Raw genomic sequence first — 16569 nt, forward strand, 5'->3', positions numbered from 1 at the left:
CTATTCAGCCACTCCCTTAAGCTCAATCCCTCTAATCCTGGTAACGTCCTTGTAAATATTTTCTGCATCCTTTCGAGATTCACAACATTTTTCCTGTAGCAGGGACACCAGAACTGAATGCAATATTCCAAATCCCCATCTGTTTGCCTTCCCATCCGGTTCCTAAAACTTGACCCCTCTGTTCCCATTCCTGAATTTGGAAATGAAAAGCTGACAGATTGTGTGGAGAGAACAGAAGTGAGGCCATTAAGTAATGCCTGCTGAAAATGTGTTGCTGGTTAAAGCACAGCAGGTTAGGCAGCATCCAAGGAACAGGAAATACGACGTTTTGGGTCAGAGCCCTTCATCAGGAATTACGATGAGGCTCTGGCCCGAAACGTCGAATTTCCTGTTCCTTGGATGCTGCCTAACCTGCTGTGCTTTAACCAGCAACACATTTTCAACTGTGATCTCCAGCATCTGCAGACCTCACTTTTTACATTAAGTAATGCCAATGACCAGACTATTAAGCTTGGGATAAACAGGTCCACGTCAGGGGTTGTGGGAAGTGTTCACAAAGTAAGTCTGCAGCATGGAGGAGCTGCAGATAGGATTAAAGTGGTGCTGGAAAAGCACATTCCTGATAAAGGGCTTTTGCCCGAAACATTGATTTTCCTGCTCCTTGGATGCTGCCTGACCCGCTGTGCCTTTCCAGCACCACTCTGATCTTGACTCTGATCTCCAGCATCTGCAGTACCCACTTTTGCCAGTCTGTAGATAGGACTAGGGCAATCACAACACTTCAAAACAGAACTTAGACATCATACAAGATCCACACACAGAAAACAGCCACAGAAATAGTGATTAAGAAAGTAGGGGATAGAAACATTGAGGCAAACAGTGATTGTGAAAAATAGAGTGAAATCATGCAGAAGAGTAAAAGAAAGCTGGAGAAAATGAAAGCCAATTGTTCTGATTCTGTTTTAGAGTAATTCATTCAGCACAGGCCGGGAGTCTATGAACAGAACTAAAAGGAGAGCTATTGCCCGAACAGTTGGAGCCTAGGAATCTAGAATCCATTTGTAAGCTATATCCCTCATTTGCATACACAGATTGCCCTTCCTGAAGAAGGGCTCATGCCCGAAACGTCGAATCTCCTGTTCCTTAGATGCTGCCTGACCTGCTGCGCTTTTCCAGCAACACATTTTCAGCACAGATTGCTTAGCGCCTTGACTCTAGATCAAGCCAATTCAGTGGCAAAACTGGCCAATATTGTCCACTTACATAAGACAAGAGGAGCTTGGAGCGGGAATGGGAGCAGGCCATTCAGTCTTCGGAACTGTTCTGCTATTTAATACGTTAATGACTGATCTTATCGTGCCCTGGAATTCCCTCCATAAGGGCATTGTGGGTCAATCTACAGCACATGGACTGCAGCAGTTTAAGAAGGCAGCTCACCCCCACCTTCTCAAGGAGCAACTAGGAACAGGCAATACATGCTGGCCAGCCAGAAAGGCCCATAACGCACAAATAAACAAGAAGACCCTTCACTTTCCTGCCTGTTCTCCAGAACTCTTCAACAGATAAATTAAAAAACTGTCTACCTTCCTTAAATTTACTCAATGCCCCAGCATCCAGGGCACTTTGAGAGAAATCATTTCTCCATTTTAATCTGCTGCCCCTTATCTTTAAACCATGACCTCTCATTCTAGACTGTCCCATATGAGGAAACAGTCACGGTGAGAGTGGTGCTGGAAAAGCCCAGCAGATCGGGCAGCATCCAAGGAGCAGGAAAATCGTCATTTCGGGCAAAAGCCATTCATCATTCAGCTGCCTGACCTGCTGTGCTTTTCCAGAACCACTCTAATCTTGACTCTAATCTCCAGCAAAAAGTGAGGTCTGCAGATGCTGGCGATCAGAGCTGAAAATGTGTTGCTGGTTAAAGCGCAGCAGGTCAGGCAGCATCCAAGGAACAGGAAATTCGACGTTTCAGGCATACCGAAACGTCGAATTTCCTGTTCCTTGGATGCTGCCTGACCTGCTGCGCTTTAACCAGCAACACATTTTCAGCTCTAATCTCCAGCATCTGTAGTACCCACTTTCACCACATGAGGAAACACCGTCTCAATGTTTACTTGGTCAATCCCCTTTAGCATCTTATAAAACACAGATCTTATCTCATTATTCCAAATTCCAGGCAGTATTGGCCTAAACTGCTCAATCTCTCTTACACAGAGAGAATTGTTTCTGAATTGCAATTTACAAACAGAATTTTTTTCAGGTACTGACAAAACAACATGAGTCAGTTTGAGATGCTAAGGTCTTCTCTCTTCACACCTTGTGCTCCAGCAAACGACCGAATTCCTGCTTCACCTTTTAGGCCTTTGAGCCCATCGAAGCCGATATTCCCTGGTCTGCCAGGATTTCCTGGTAAACCTTTCGGCCCTGTGGAAGGGAAAGAGAACATGTGAATTGTCAGGCATGCAACCCTAACCTGATTGACAGCAACATCAGAACATCAAAGAGCTAGCTGATAGACAGATCCATTTTCTCACCTACAATATGTTCAGAAAAGTGCAGAGATAATAAGGCATTTACCTAACTAACAGAACATTAGACATTAAAACCTTAAATGCTCATTTTATAGCTTCTGTGTACTTCAATCACATTTATTCCACTCGTTCTACCTCTCACATTTACTTCATAGGTCTCTTTGCCACCTGTTCTGAAATGCAGTAATCTGACTGGATTTATTACAAACTCAATACCTGGCAGCCCTGGAAATCCCTTTGGACCATGTGGCCCTTGGACACTTGGACACGAAGAATCACCTGTGGAAGATGATGTTTTGGAATAATTAATTTAATCACTGCTTCATTGGTCAACCACAGCTTGCAAATACAAGTTTTCAGATAGTTATGAAGAGAGGTTGAGTAGGTTAGGTTTATTTTCACTAGAAAAAGGAGATTGAGGGGGGACCTGATTGAGGTTTACAAAATCATCGAGTAAAAAGTGAAGTCGGCAGATGCTGGAGGTCAGAGCTGAAAATGTGTTGCTGGTTAAAGCACAGCAGGTCAGGCAGCATCCAAGGAACAGGAAATTCGACGTTTCGGGCCAGAGCCCTGATTTACAAAAATCATGAAGGGTATAGAAAAGGTGGATAGAGACAAGCTTTTTTTCCAGGGCGAAGGATTCAATAATGAGAGGTCATGCTTTCAAGGTGAGAGGTGGATAGTTTAAGGGGGATACACACGGTAAGTACTTCACACAGAGGGTGGTGGGTACTTGGAACGTGTTGCCAGCAGAGGTGGTAGAGGCAAGCACAGTAGATTTATTTAAGATGCGTTTGGACAGATGCATGTGTAGGTGCGGAGTAGAGAGATAAAAATGCTTAGTAATTGACTGACAGGTTTAGACAGTGGATTTGAATCAGCACAGGCCTGGAGGGCAAAAGGGCCTGATCCTGGGCTGTTAATTTTCTTTATTCTCTTTGTTCTATAATATCAGAAAGTATATTTTTGCCCAATCTAAATTTAATAAACATTCCATTTGGAGCATGTTTATTCAGGATTTTGGAGTAAGTGTTCATTTGGGTTTAAGAACTCAACGTATGGGGAATTATTTGAATTTTCCAACAATTTCCAGCAAAATTATTGATTTATTGAAACAACCTAGGTACTAAGTCCAAGCCTACAGTATTACATACAGCACACATTGCTCTGGCTGAGAACTAAAATCAAACCCACATTAATATGCCAAGATTATACAAATCAGAATCAAACCACCAAGTTCCAGAGCTGCTCGATTCCATCCTCAGGAGATGATTGCCTGCCTTGATGTGCCCAGTAGCATTTTCTTGTCATTTGTAATGACCGGGTTGGGACAAGTGTACTACCTCCTTCTTGTTCCACTGGTCCACTGGTCACAACATTAAATGTTTTATCAACTTACTAATTTCACAGAATGGCAAATTTATACTGGTGTATAAGGCAAGCATTTAGCCCATTGTGTCTGTACCAGTTCTATCATCAGTCTCCTGACTTTTCCCCATATCCCTCAATACCATTTCTGTTCAAGTAACCATCCAACTCCCTTCTGAATTACCTCAGTTGAACCTGCCTCCTGCACATTTCCAGGCAGTGCCTACCTACTCACTGGGTGAATACGGTTTGTTTTTCTCATATCACCTTTGCTTCTTCTGCCGTCACATTAAATGTCCCTCTCGTTCTTGTTCTTTCTGTATGCAGGAACAGCTTCTTCCAAATCTCCTGTCAGCCTCCTCCTCTCCCATGACAACAGTCCCAACTTCCTCAATCTATCCTCATCACTGACATTTCTCATTCCTGGAACCATTCTTGTAAATCACTTCTGCTCTTGCTCCAATACATTCACATCTTTCTTATAATGTAACACCTACAACTTTATACAATAGTCCAGCTGAGGTCTAACAAATGTCTTGTACAAATTCAACATCACCTTCTTGCTCTTGTACTCTATAAAGTTGAGAACACTGCGTGCTTTATTAACTGCTCTCTCCACCTGCCCTGTCATCTTCATTGATCTATATCTTCCTGACAACATGGTAATAATTTTATTCTTTTGTGTTTTGTGTGTGTCATTGACAAGGCCAGTGTTTGTTACCCATCATTAATTGTCCTTCAATGAGTGGCTTATACTGGGCCCTTTCAGAGCCAATGGGAGATATAGATAACCATGATAATGACATAGCCAAATACAAAGTTTATTTACGTTAGTCCTGGAATAAACATATCCATTGGCCAGGTTATGTTAATAAACAACAAAATTATTAACTTATTGTAGAACAAGATTGATTGAGTGAAGATGTAAAGCTCATTAACACAATTTGAAATATGAAAGTATAAATGTCTATCCTTCAGAATGCTGCAACACGCACAACATTGAAATTGGAAAAGCGTAGCAGGTCAGGCAACATCTGAACAGAAGAGATGACCTGGGGGTTGCAGTGAAAGGGCTTTTGCCCGAAACGTCAAATTTCCTGCTCTTTGGATGCTGCCTGACCTGATGTGCTTTTCCAGCATCACTCTAACCTTGACTCTGATCTCTAGCATCTGCAGTCCTCACTTCCACCAACATTGAGATGAGTTTGTTCAAAAGACTGGAACTGCTCAGGAAATAAATACGGTGATGTTTTGCAGTGCATTCTGTAGTGAGTGTGTACTGAAGCCACAGCAACATGTGGTAGTTTGGATAAATATCTAAACCAGCAACATAAAAACTCACATAGCACAGAAAGATGCCATTCCCCCATCAGGGAAGAGGCCATTCATCCTTGCAGGGAAATCTCCTGAAGTGATCTGTTCTATCTGGTGTCAGAGTCTGAAGTGTTCTTACATTTGCATTAATCTTGACGAGCTACACTTTCATTCCTTCACGGTTCTGACTGAAATGTTGTAGATAGTGGGAGGTCAGTCAGGAAACAAATTGCTCATTGCATAGTCACATGGCCCTAACATGGTTTCACTTGACTGTTCGTACAATTAGTCTTCTGACCAATGGTGAGGTAGTGATTGTAGGAGATTCAGCATTGATTCTTAATATACAATCACAAGCAAACAGCCAAACTCCTAACCTGATAAACGGAAGATCATAGTTGAGGAGGATGGTGCCCTGGCAAGGATGCCCTGAGTCTTGGACAAATGATTTCCAATGGCCATAATCATCCTGTTGTGTAGGAACAAACTACTGCAGGTGCTAGAATTGACCCCAATCATCCTCAACTTTGTTGGGATCCCTGGTCCTATACTGAGATCACAGCATCCTGTGAGTTTACTCATAAACATTAAGTTTATCACCCTGCTGAGATTAAGGCTGCAATCAATCGTCAGTGAACAGCTTGGGAGAAAGCTAAACAATGGCAGCTTGTTAGTGATCAGTATTGATTATGACTCACAATAATGATAATGCTTTCCATCTATTTGCATATAAAGGTGGGAAATGGACGTGTATTCAGCAATTGCTGTTAGGAGCCATAAGATTCAGTCTTCTGTGAATTACAGCCTCAAAAGCCCTGACTGAAATCAGGGCAGAGGCATGTACTCAGATGAAAGCCTCAGGAAGAGGTGTACTTGCAGCTGACAGTGGCAGGGACTGTAAAAAGTAATTAATCACGAAACAGTCACCTGTTTGATGAATTACCTGAGAAGCTGAAATCAAAACCATTATCTTTTATCAGATCAAACATATTCCATTTGAGAAAAAAGTACTTCTGTCTGATCATGAATTAGTCAACATGGTTGCTATACTCTGATAGGATCTGATACCTTATCTTGAATTTCAAATGATGTTTTAGAAAATCCAGGTTAATATTCAAATACCCAACCATAACCATAAACTATTTGTAAAAAGAAATATTTACGGTTTTGAACCATATAAGCTCACACAGAGAAACCCAACTTTCAAAGACATGGTAATGGCTAGCGAGTTTTGAGATTTGTAGCTCAGGTTGAGGTTCTGGATGTTCTGGTCCGGAGGCTCACTGAAGATGTTACCGAGTATGGTGACGAAACATCTGAAAATGAACCTTCCAGCTCAGCGAGCAATCTTATATCCAGGACATGGTAACGGTGCGCAGTTCCACTGCTCTGGTCAGCAGCTCAAGCTGAGCAATTCTGGATCTCCCTGGAAATGCCCCCATTCCCTCACCCATCCCATGACCCCCCTTCTCACCTCCTTTCCTTCTCTCCCCAGGCTCAGCAGGCATTAATAGGAAAAGACAGGGTAGATGAAGCATTCCCACTGATTGAGAATTCTAGATTGAGGGGCATTGTCTGAGAATTAGGGCCAGACCGTTCAGGAGAGATGTTAGGAAGCACTTCTACACATTATGGGTGGGAGAGGTTTGGAATTTTCTTTCACAAATGGCACTGGATGTTGGACTGGATGAAACTAAAACCTGAGGTAGATTAACTTTTGTTAAGGTATTAAGGAAATGGGCAAAAGGCTGGGATATGAAGTTAGGCCACGGATCAGCCACTGAGAGAATGGCCCACTCCTATTCCCATGCTCCTGTGGGATAAAGTCAGGCCTGTCGATCCAAGAATAAGAAGCAGATACTACAGGATGACCTAGGAGAGCTGGAGAAAAGTTCTGTCTCAGTTCTCTGGGACACCAGCCGAGCTGTGTTCAAGGCCTTTGGGCCCTCGAGCCCTTACCCTTCAACTCCTACACACTCCTAATGCCACTTCCATGACCTTTAGCCACCCCTCAGAATCCTTCTAGTCCCAATTGTTACTCATAGCTCCATTGTAACTCACATCCCCATTGTTACTCACGGCCGCACTGTAACTCTCAGCCCCATTATAATCACGGCCTCACTGTAACTCATGGCCCCACTGAAACTCACAACCCCATTGTTACTCACGGCTCCATTATTACTCACAGCTCCGTTATTACTCACGGCCGCACTGTAACTCTCAGCCCCATTATAATCACGGCCTCACTGTAACTCATGGCCCCACTGTAACTCACAACCCCATTGTTACTCACGGCTCCATTATTACTCACAGCTCCGTTATTACTCACGGCCGCACTGTAACTCTCAGCCCCATTATAATCACGGCCTCACTGTAACTCATGGCCCCACTGTAACTCACAGCTCCGTTATTACTCGCGGCCCCATTGTAACTCACAGCTCCGATGTTAGTCACAGCCCCATTGTAACTTATGGCCCCACTGTTACTCACAGCCCCATTGTTACTCATGGCTCCATTATTACTCACAGCTCCTTTGTTACTCACGGCCTCATTGTAACTCACAGCCTCATTGTAACTCATGGCCCCATTGTTACTCAAAGTCCCATTGTTGCTCACGGCCCCATTGTTACTCACAGCTCCGTCGTTACTCACGGCCCCATTGTAACTCTCAGCCCTCTGATGTCTGGTCACCCTGTACACATTATAGAAAGACTCAACGAGCCACATAGTAACAATGACATGGACAAACTGCTCATACGGAAAAACAAACCCAATTTGCATATTTACCCACGGTGAAAATTGCCAGCAGCAGGTACCAGGGACTAAAATTGGGTGGCAATTTCTGTTTCAAGGGCTACCAATGTTGACCCGACTCTCCAAAGATCCAGCCAATAGTTCTGCAATTGTTCTGGTACAAACCTGTATCATACAGGTAGTGTCCCTGTCTCCAGGCCAGGAGCCCCTAGTTCAACTTCCAGCTGCTCCAGAGATGGGTCATAACATAAACATTTTCCCCCAGTGGGTGGTGAGAGTCTAGCATGCGCTGCCTGGGAGGGGAACTGAGGAGGCAAACCTCACAGCCTTAAACCGAACTGGGATGAGCAGTTGAAATGTCGTCGTGTTCAAGGCTGTGGGCCCAGTGCTGGAAGGTGGGACTAGTGTAGCTTTAAGTATTTGGATGTCGATAGACTGAAAGCCCTCTTGTACTATATGACGCTATCTCTGAAGAGTTTAATTAAAGATATCTGAAATGATGCATGACAATAATGTCAGGGTTACATTTACTGCACAATGTTACTTTGAAAGTTATTGCATGATAACGCTGATGTAACCATGACACTCTCATGCGGCATTACCTTTCAGACCTTTTTGTCCTTTCGAACCATGTTCACCTGGAAACCCCGGATCTCCCACAGGGCCACTTTGTCCTTTGGGACCAGGGTAACCCATACCTGGGGTTCCAGGTGGTCCCGGCAATGCAGGCTGGCCAGCATGACCCCAGAAACCTTTCTCCCCTCGAGACCCAGGCTTGGTTTCACCCTGTGGGAGATGCAAACACAATCAGAGGTACTGAGAGACTTCATTAATAGAGCAAGGGGAAAAATGGGGAGAGGGATTTTAGCCCCCGGCCTGATCATTCAAACCCTCTGTGGCAGAAATTCATCAGCTGGGAAGTTAAAGTCACCCTGTATTGACCCAAACTCAACAGGTTCCAGTTTTGCCAACAGTGTGGGTTCAATGTCCACACTGGCTCACTATTCACCATGAAGGGACATCATGGGGCCTCAGTGGTTAGCATTGCTGCCTCACAGCACTAGAACCCGGGTTCGCTTCCAGCCTCGGGTGACTGTCTGTGTGGAGTTTGCTCATTCTCCCCGTGTCTGCGTAGGTTTCCTCCGGGTGCTCCAGTTTCGTCCCACAGTCCAAAGATGTGCAGGTTAGAGTGGATTGGCCATTCTAAATTGCCCACAGTGTTCAGGGATATGTATGTTGGGTGCATTAGTCTGGGGTGAATGTAGAGTAATAGTATAGAGGAATAGGTCTGGATGGATTACTCTTTGGAGGGTCAGTGTGGTCTTGTTGGGCCGAAGGGCCTGTTTCCATACTGTAGGGATCTTATGATTCTATGAAGGACTCTCCTTCTCAGTCTCTCCCCTTACCTGAGGTGTGGTGACCCTCAGGTTAACCCACCACCAGGCAGCACTGCTGTCTCACAGCGCCTGAGACCGGGGTTCAATTCCCGACTCAGGCGACTGACTGTGTGGAGTTTGCACATTCTCCCCGTGTCTGCGTGGGTTTCCTCCAGATGCTCCGGTTTCCTCCCACAGTCCAAAGACGTGCAGGTCAGGTGAATTGGCCATGCTAAATTGCCTGTAGTGTTAGGTAAGGGGTAAATGTAGGGGTATGGGTGGGTTGCGCTTCGACGGGTCGGTGTGGACTTGTTGGGCCGAAGGACCTGTTTCCACACTGTAAGTAATCTAATCTAATCTTTCTCTGATAATAGAGCAGCTCTTTGTTTCTCTGAGACTATAGTGACTTTACCTTTAGCTGAGCAGAGGGCTAGAATCACTGCCTAGAGCTGGCCTGCTCCTTACTAACACGTCTGAGAGCCTTGCCAAGTGTTGTTGCTGGGAGACAATTGCAGCTTTTACCAAGTGGCTTATGTGGGAGTGAGCCTACCAGCAAGCTACTGAGCCGAACATAGTGGTGGGTAAGCTGTTGGAGGGAATCATGAGGGACAGGGTTTACAAGTATTTGAAAAGACAAAGATTGATTAGGAATAGTCATCATCATTTTGTGATTTGGAAATAGTGACTCACAAACTTGATCGAGTTTTTCAAAGAAGTAACAAAGAACATTAATGAAGGCGGAGTGGTGGACATTGTGTATGTGGACTTCAGCAAAGCACCCGACAAGGTTCCACATGGTAGACTGGTTAGCAAGGTTAGGTCACATGGAATTCAGGGACAGTTAGCCATTTGGATACAAAATTGGCTTGAAGGTAGGAGACAGAGGATGGTGGTGGTAGGAGACAGAGAGTGGTGGAGGTAGGAGACAGAGGGTGGCGGTGGTAGGAGACAGAGGGTGGCGGTGGTAGGAGACAGAGAGTGGTGGTAGGAGACAGAGGGTGGTGGTAGGAGACAGAGAGTGGAATTGGTAGGAGACAGAGGGTGGTGGTAGTAGGAGACAGAGAGTGGTGGTGGTAGGAGACAGTGGGTGGTGGTAGGAGACAGAGGGTGGTGGTGGTAGGAGACAGAGAGTGGTGGTGGTAGGAGACAGAGGGTGGTGGTGGTAGGAGACAGTGGGTGGTGGTGGTAGGAGACAGAGGGTGGTGGTGGTAGGAGACAGAGGGTGGTGGTGGTAGGAGACAGAGGGTGGTGGTGGTAGGATAGAGAATGGTGGTGGTAGGAGACAGAGGATGGTGGTGGTAGGAGACAGAGAGTGGAATTGGTAGGAGACAGAGGGTGGTGGTAGGAGACAGAGGGTGGTGGTGGTAGGAGACAGAGGGTGGTGGTGGTAGGAGACAGAGGGTGGTGGTAGGAGACAGAGGGTGGTGGTGGTAGGAGACAGAGGGTGGTGGTGGTAGGAGACAGAGAATGGTGGTGGTAGGAGACAGAGGATGGTGGTGGTAGGAGACAGAGAGTGGAATTGATAGGAGACAGAGGGTGGTGGTAGGAGACAGAGGGTGGTGGTGGTAGGAGACAGAGAGTGGAATTGGTAGGAGACAGAGGGTGGTGGTAGGAGACAGAGGGTGGTGGTGGTAGGAGACAGAGGGTGGTGGTGGTAGGAGACAGAGGGTGGTGGTAGGAGACAGAGGGTGGTGGTGGTAGGAGACAGAGGGTGGTGGTGGTAGGAGACAGAGAATGGTGGTGGTAGGAGACAGAGGGTGGTGGTAGGAGACAGAGAGTGGAGGTGGTAGGAGACAGAGAGTGGAATTGGTAGGAGACAGAGGGTGGTGGTGGTAGGAGACCGTGGGTGGTGGTGGTAGGAGACAGAGAGTGGTGGTGGTAGGAGACAGTGGGTGGTGGTGGAGGGTTGTTTTTTGGAGGACTGGAGGCCTGTGACCAGGGGAGTACTGCAAGGATCAATGTTGGGTCCACTGCTTTTTCTCATTTATGTAAATTATTTGGATGTGAATACAGGAGGAAACATTAGTAAGTTTGCAGATGACACCAGCATTGGAGGTGTAGTGGACAGCAAAGAAGGTTATCTTAGAGCACAACTGGACATCAATCAGATGGGCCGATGGGTCAAGGAGTGGTAGATGGCATTTAATTTAGATAAATGTGAGGTGCCACATTTTGGAAAGGCAAATCAAGACAGGACTTGTATACTTAATCAAAAGATTCTGGGAAGTGTTGCTGATTTCTTGGCAGTGTGGAGCAACAGAGGGATCTTGGGGTCCATATCTATAGATCGCTCAAAGTTGCCACCCAAGTTGATGGGGTTGTTAAGAAGGCATAAGGTGTGTTGGCTTTCATTAGCAGGGGGATTGAGTTTAAGAGCTGCAAGGTTATGCTGCAGTTCTATAAAGCCCTGGTTAGACCACACTTGGAATATTGTGTTCAGTTCTGGTCGCCTCATTATAGAAAAAATGTGGAAGTTTTAGAGAGGGCGCAGAGGGGATTTACCAGGGCACTGCCTGGATTGAAGAGCATTTCTTATGAAGAAAGGCTGAGGGAGCTAGGGGTTTTCTTGTTGCAGTGAAGAAGGATGAGAGGTGACTTGATGGAGATTTACAAGATGATGAGAGGCACAGATAGAGTGGATAACCAGAGACTTTTTTCCCCAGGACAGAAATATCTATCACAAGGGGGCGTAATTTTAAGGTGAATGGAAGACGGTTCCGGGGAGATGTCAGAGGTAGGTTCTTTACCCAGAGAGTGGCAGATGTGTGGATTGCACTGGCAACAGTGGTACTGGAGTCAGAGACATTAGGGACACTTAAGCAACTCTTGGATAGGCACATGGATGATCGTGCAATGAAGAGCATGTAGGTTAGTCTCATCTCAGGCTAAGGATCTTAGTCTGATTCTTTTATCCCAGGATAAAAGGCAGGGACAACATCAAGGGCCAAAGGACCTGCACTGTGCTGAAATGTTCCATGTCTAAAGAGACCTTGGAGTGCAGGTTCATGGTTCCTTGAAGGTGGAGTCACAGGTTGACAGGGTAATGAAAAAGGCTTTGCTTTTGTTTGGTATGAGCATTGAGTATAGGAGTTGGGAGGTCATGTTGCGGCAGTATAGGATATTGGTTAGGCTATTTTTGGAATACTGCATTCAATTCCGGTCTCTTCCTATGGGAAGGATGTTGTGAAATTTGAAAATGTTCAGAAAAGATTTACAAGGGTGTTGTCAGGGTGGGAGGGTTTGAGGACTGGAGAATTGCTAATGTTTAACAAGGGTAGTAGGGATAATCCAGATAATTATAGACCAGTGAGCCTGACATCTGTAGTAGGGAAGCTGCTGGAAAAGATACTGAGGAATAGGATCTATTCCCATTTGGAAGAAAACGGGCTTATCGGTAATGGGCAGCACTGTTTTGTGCTGGGAAGGTTATGTCTTACAAACTTAATAGAATTCTTTGAAGAGGTGACAATGTTGATTGATGAGACAAGGGATATAGATGTCATATACATGGACTTCAGCAAGGCATTTGCTAAGGTTCCCCACGATAGGCTGATGGAGAAGGTGGAGTCACATGGGGTCCAGCGTGTTGTAACTAGATGGATAGAGAACTGGCTGGGCAACAGGAGACAGAGAGTGGTAGCGGAAGGGAGTTTGTCAAAATGGAGACCTGTCACCAGTGATGTTCCACAGGGATCTGTGCTGGGACCACTGTTGTTTGTGATATATATAAATGATCTGGAGGAAGGTATAGGTGGTCTGATTAGCAAGTTTGCAGATGACACTAAGACTGGTGGAGTAGCAGATAGTGAAGGGGACTGTTAGAGAGTACAGCAGAATATAAATAGACTGGAGAGGTGGGCAGAGAAATGGCAGATGGAGTTCAATCCGGGAAAATGCGAGGTGATGCATTTTGGAAGATCCAATTCAAGAGTGAACTAGTCAGTAAATGGAAAAGTCCTGGGGAAAATTGATGTGCAGAGAGATCTGGATGTTCAGGTCCATTGTTTCCTAAAGGTGGCAACACAGGTCAGTAAAGTGGTCAAGAGGCATACGGCATGCTTTCCTTCATCGGACAGGGTATTGAGTACAAGGGTTGGCAGGTCATGTTACAGTTGTATAGGACTTTGATTCGGCCACATTTAGAATTCTGTGTACAGTTCTGGTCGCCACATTACCAAAAGGATGTGGATGCTTTGGAGAAGGTGCAGAGGAGGTTCACCAGGATGTTGCCTGGTATGGAGAGAGCTAGCCATGAGGAGAGATTGAGTGGATTTGGATTATTTTCATTAGAAAGACGGAGGTTGAGGGGGGACCTGATTGAGGACTATAAAATCATGAGAGGTATAGACAGGGCGGATAGCAAGAAGCTTTTTTCCAGAGTGAGACTCAATTACTAGGGGGTCACAAATTCAAAGTGAGGGGGGAAAGGTTTCGGGGAGATATGCGTGGGAAGTTCTTTACGCAGAGCGTGGTGGGTGTCTGGAATGTGTTGCCAGTGGAGGTGGTAGAGGCGGACATGATAGCATCATTGAAGATGAATCTAGACAGATACATGAATGGGCAGGGAGCAGAGGGACACAGATCCTTAGAAAACCAGCGACAGGTTTAGGTGGAGGATCTGGATCAGCGCAGGCTTAGAGGGCTGAAGGGCCTGTTCCTGTGTTGTCAGGTTCTTTGTTGTTGTTCTGTAGGGCGAGGCTAAGTAGGCTGGGGCTGTTTGCCCTGGAACATAGGAGGCTGAGAGGTGACCTTATAGAGGTTTATAAAATCATGAGGGACATGGATAGGATAAATAGCCAATATCTTTTTCTCAGGCTAGGCTAGTCCAAAACTAGAGGGGCATGTGTTTAAGGTGAGAGGGGAAAGATTTAAAAGGGATCAAGCAGAAACTTTTTCATGTAGAGGGTGGTACGTGGATGGAATGAGCTGCCAGAGGAAGTGGTGGAGGCTGGTACAATTACACTATTTAAAAGGCACCTGGATGGGTATATGAATAGGAAGGGTCCAGAGGAATATGGGCCACGTGCTGGCAAGTGGGACTAGAGTTGTAATTTTAATTTAAAATTTTCATTCATTAGACAAATAGCCAGCACTCAGAGTTGTTGGTATTTGGAATGCACTGCCTGGGAGAATGGGGGAGGCAGATTCCCTCGGGGGATTGAAATGGGAGCTGGGTATATATTTACAAGTGATGAAGTTAGAGGGCTACGGAGATAGGTGAAAGTGAGGTCTCCAGGTGCTGGAGATCAGAGTTGAGAGTGTGTTGCTGGAAAAGCACAGCAGGTCAGGCAGCATCCGAGGAACAGGAGAATCGACGTTTCAGGTCAAAGCCCTTAATCAGGAATCATCAGGAATCAGCCCTTCATCAATCATTCCTGATGAAGGGCTCTGGCCTGAAACGTCGATTCTCCTGCTCCTCAGATGCTGCCTGACCTGCTGTGCTTTTCCAGCATCACACTCTCATCTACGGAAATAGGCCTGTGGGAGCGTGGGACTAGATGGGAGCTCATTCGGGAGTCATTGGATTTCGCTTCCTCAAAAGGTAGTGGACGCAGAATCTTTAAATATTTTTGAAGCAGCGTTAGATGTAATTTAGATTCCCAAGGGAATGAAAGAATTGGAGATGTACAGGAAGGTGAAGTTGAGATGAAAGTCAGATCAGTCGTGATTGTATTGAATAGTGGAGCAAGCTCAAAGGGCACTTGCTCCTTGTTTGTATGTTGATATATGGTCTCAAAAACAGATTTTCAGGAGTTTTGAAGGAGATCAAACAGCAGGAACTCCGGAGCAGTAATCTCAGATCACCCCAGGCTCACTTACTGATGAAGACAGAAATCGGAGAATTGATCCATTGAACATGTGGCTGGAAAACTGGTGCAGAAGAAAGGGCATCAGATTCCTGCAGCATTAGGACTAGCTCTGGGACAAGGAAGACCTGTACAGCCAATGGACAGCTTATATCCGAGCAGGACTGGGACTACGTGAGAGATTTGTGAGGTGCTGTTGGGGAGGATTGAAACCAGATTGACAGGTGGATGGGAAGGTAGAAAGGGCTCAGACTCAAGAGGAAGCAAAACTAGTGGACGGTAGTAGAAGAGTAATCAGCAAAAAGTGAAGATAAATGAAGCAAAAGCAAGTAACGACCAGGATAAAAATGGAAAATAACATTAAAAACACTGAATTAACTGCATGGTTTTTTTTTGCCTATCCTACTTAAATGTAGAGAAACTCAGCTCCAAATCTCAGTCAAATTGCTGCTACATCTCTGAAATAGCAACTCGATCGTATCCATTTGTGTCAGTCTGTGTGGTGTGAATGTTCCTCACTACCCGGCAGCTCAAGCCTGGACGTTCTCTGGGACTTAATGCATTCGGACATGGACTGCTTCAGTATTTCAGGAGTCAAGGGGGTGCACAAGGATCAGTGCCAGGTCCACAGCTGTTCAGTATCTGTATCAATGAGTTTTGATGTGAGAAATAATTGTAATATTTCTAAAATTGCTGATGACAGTAAACTGAGTTGGAACACAGGGAGTGATGAGGATGAGTGAAAGTTTCAAGAGGACTTGGACAATGTGAGTGAATGGGCTAGAACATAGCATATGGAATTCAATGTGAATGAGTGTGAATTTATTGCCACTCTAATTCCTGCTCTAAACTCTGTGTCTGCCTCCACAGATGATGGCAAGAACATGGGGGAACAAGAATGAGAATAGGCCATTCAACCCATCAACTATTCTATTCAACTACATAACAACTGATCAACATCAGCATTATTTTCCAGCATGACCTCCATTTCCCTGACCTGCTGAGAATTTCCAACACTTTCTGTTCTTTTCATTTCAGATTTCTAGCATCAGCAGTGACAACGTGTTTGAAATACTCACTGGGATTCCCAGCTGGCCCATAGCTCCCGGAATTCCAGGTTGCCCGGGTTCTCCTGGTCTTCCAAAGGCACCTGGCAGTCCTGGATCACCTTGATTTCCTTTCTCTCCTGTCAAAAGGAAATATAAAAATATCACAGATTCTTTCAGGCGCAATGTAAACTTAGGTTGCTCAACATCAAATTCTGTTTTGTAATTTCTTATAAAACACCTTGTGAAATTTTATTACATTAAAGATGAAATATAAATACAGTTTACTGTTGTTGCAGGTAGGGTTCAAGTTATGGAGGGATTTGGAAACAGGGATAAGAATTTGAAAATTTGAAATATTTCTAACCAAGTG

At 45.2% G+C, this 16569-nt stretch overlaps 1 protein-coding gene across 1 annotated transcript in view; it reads right to left on the reverse strand.

Annotated features, from left to right (window-relative positions):
* LOC132821661 (collagen alpha-4(IV) chain-like) overlaps positions 1-16569 on the reverse strand; it is a 266111-nt gene that overhangs the window by 96740 nt on the left and 152802 nt on the right. The window contains exons 24-27 of the mRNA XM_060834370.1: positions 16230-16336; positions 8570-8753; positions 2748-2810; positions 2317-2424 (exon numbers count right to left, since the gene is read on the reverse strand). Of these exons, the coding sequence (XP_060690353.1) occupies positions 2317-2424; positions 2748-2810; positions 8570-8753; positions 16230-16336 (462 nt within the window). The remainder of the gene's footprint in view (positions 1-2316; positions 2425-2747; positions 2811-8569; positions 8754-16229; positions 16337-16569) is intronic.

The sequence above is a fragment of the Hemiscyllium ocellatum genome, chromosome 13, assembly GCF_020745735.1.
Source record: "Hemiscyllium ocellatum isolate sHemOce1 chromosome 13, sHemOce1.pat.X.cur, whole genome shotgun sequence".
NCBI classification, from domain to species: domain Eukaryota; kingdom Metazoa; phylum Chordata; class Chondrichthyes; order Orectolobiformes; family Hemiscylliidae; genus Hemiscyllium; species Hemiscyllium ocellatum.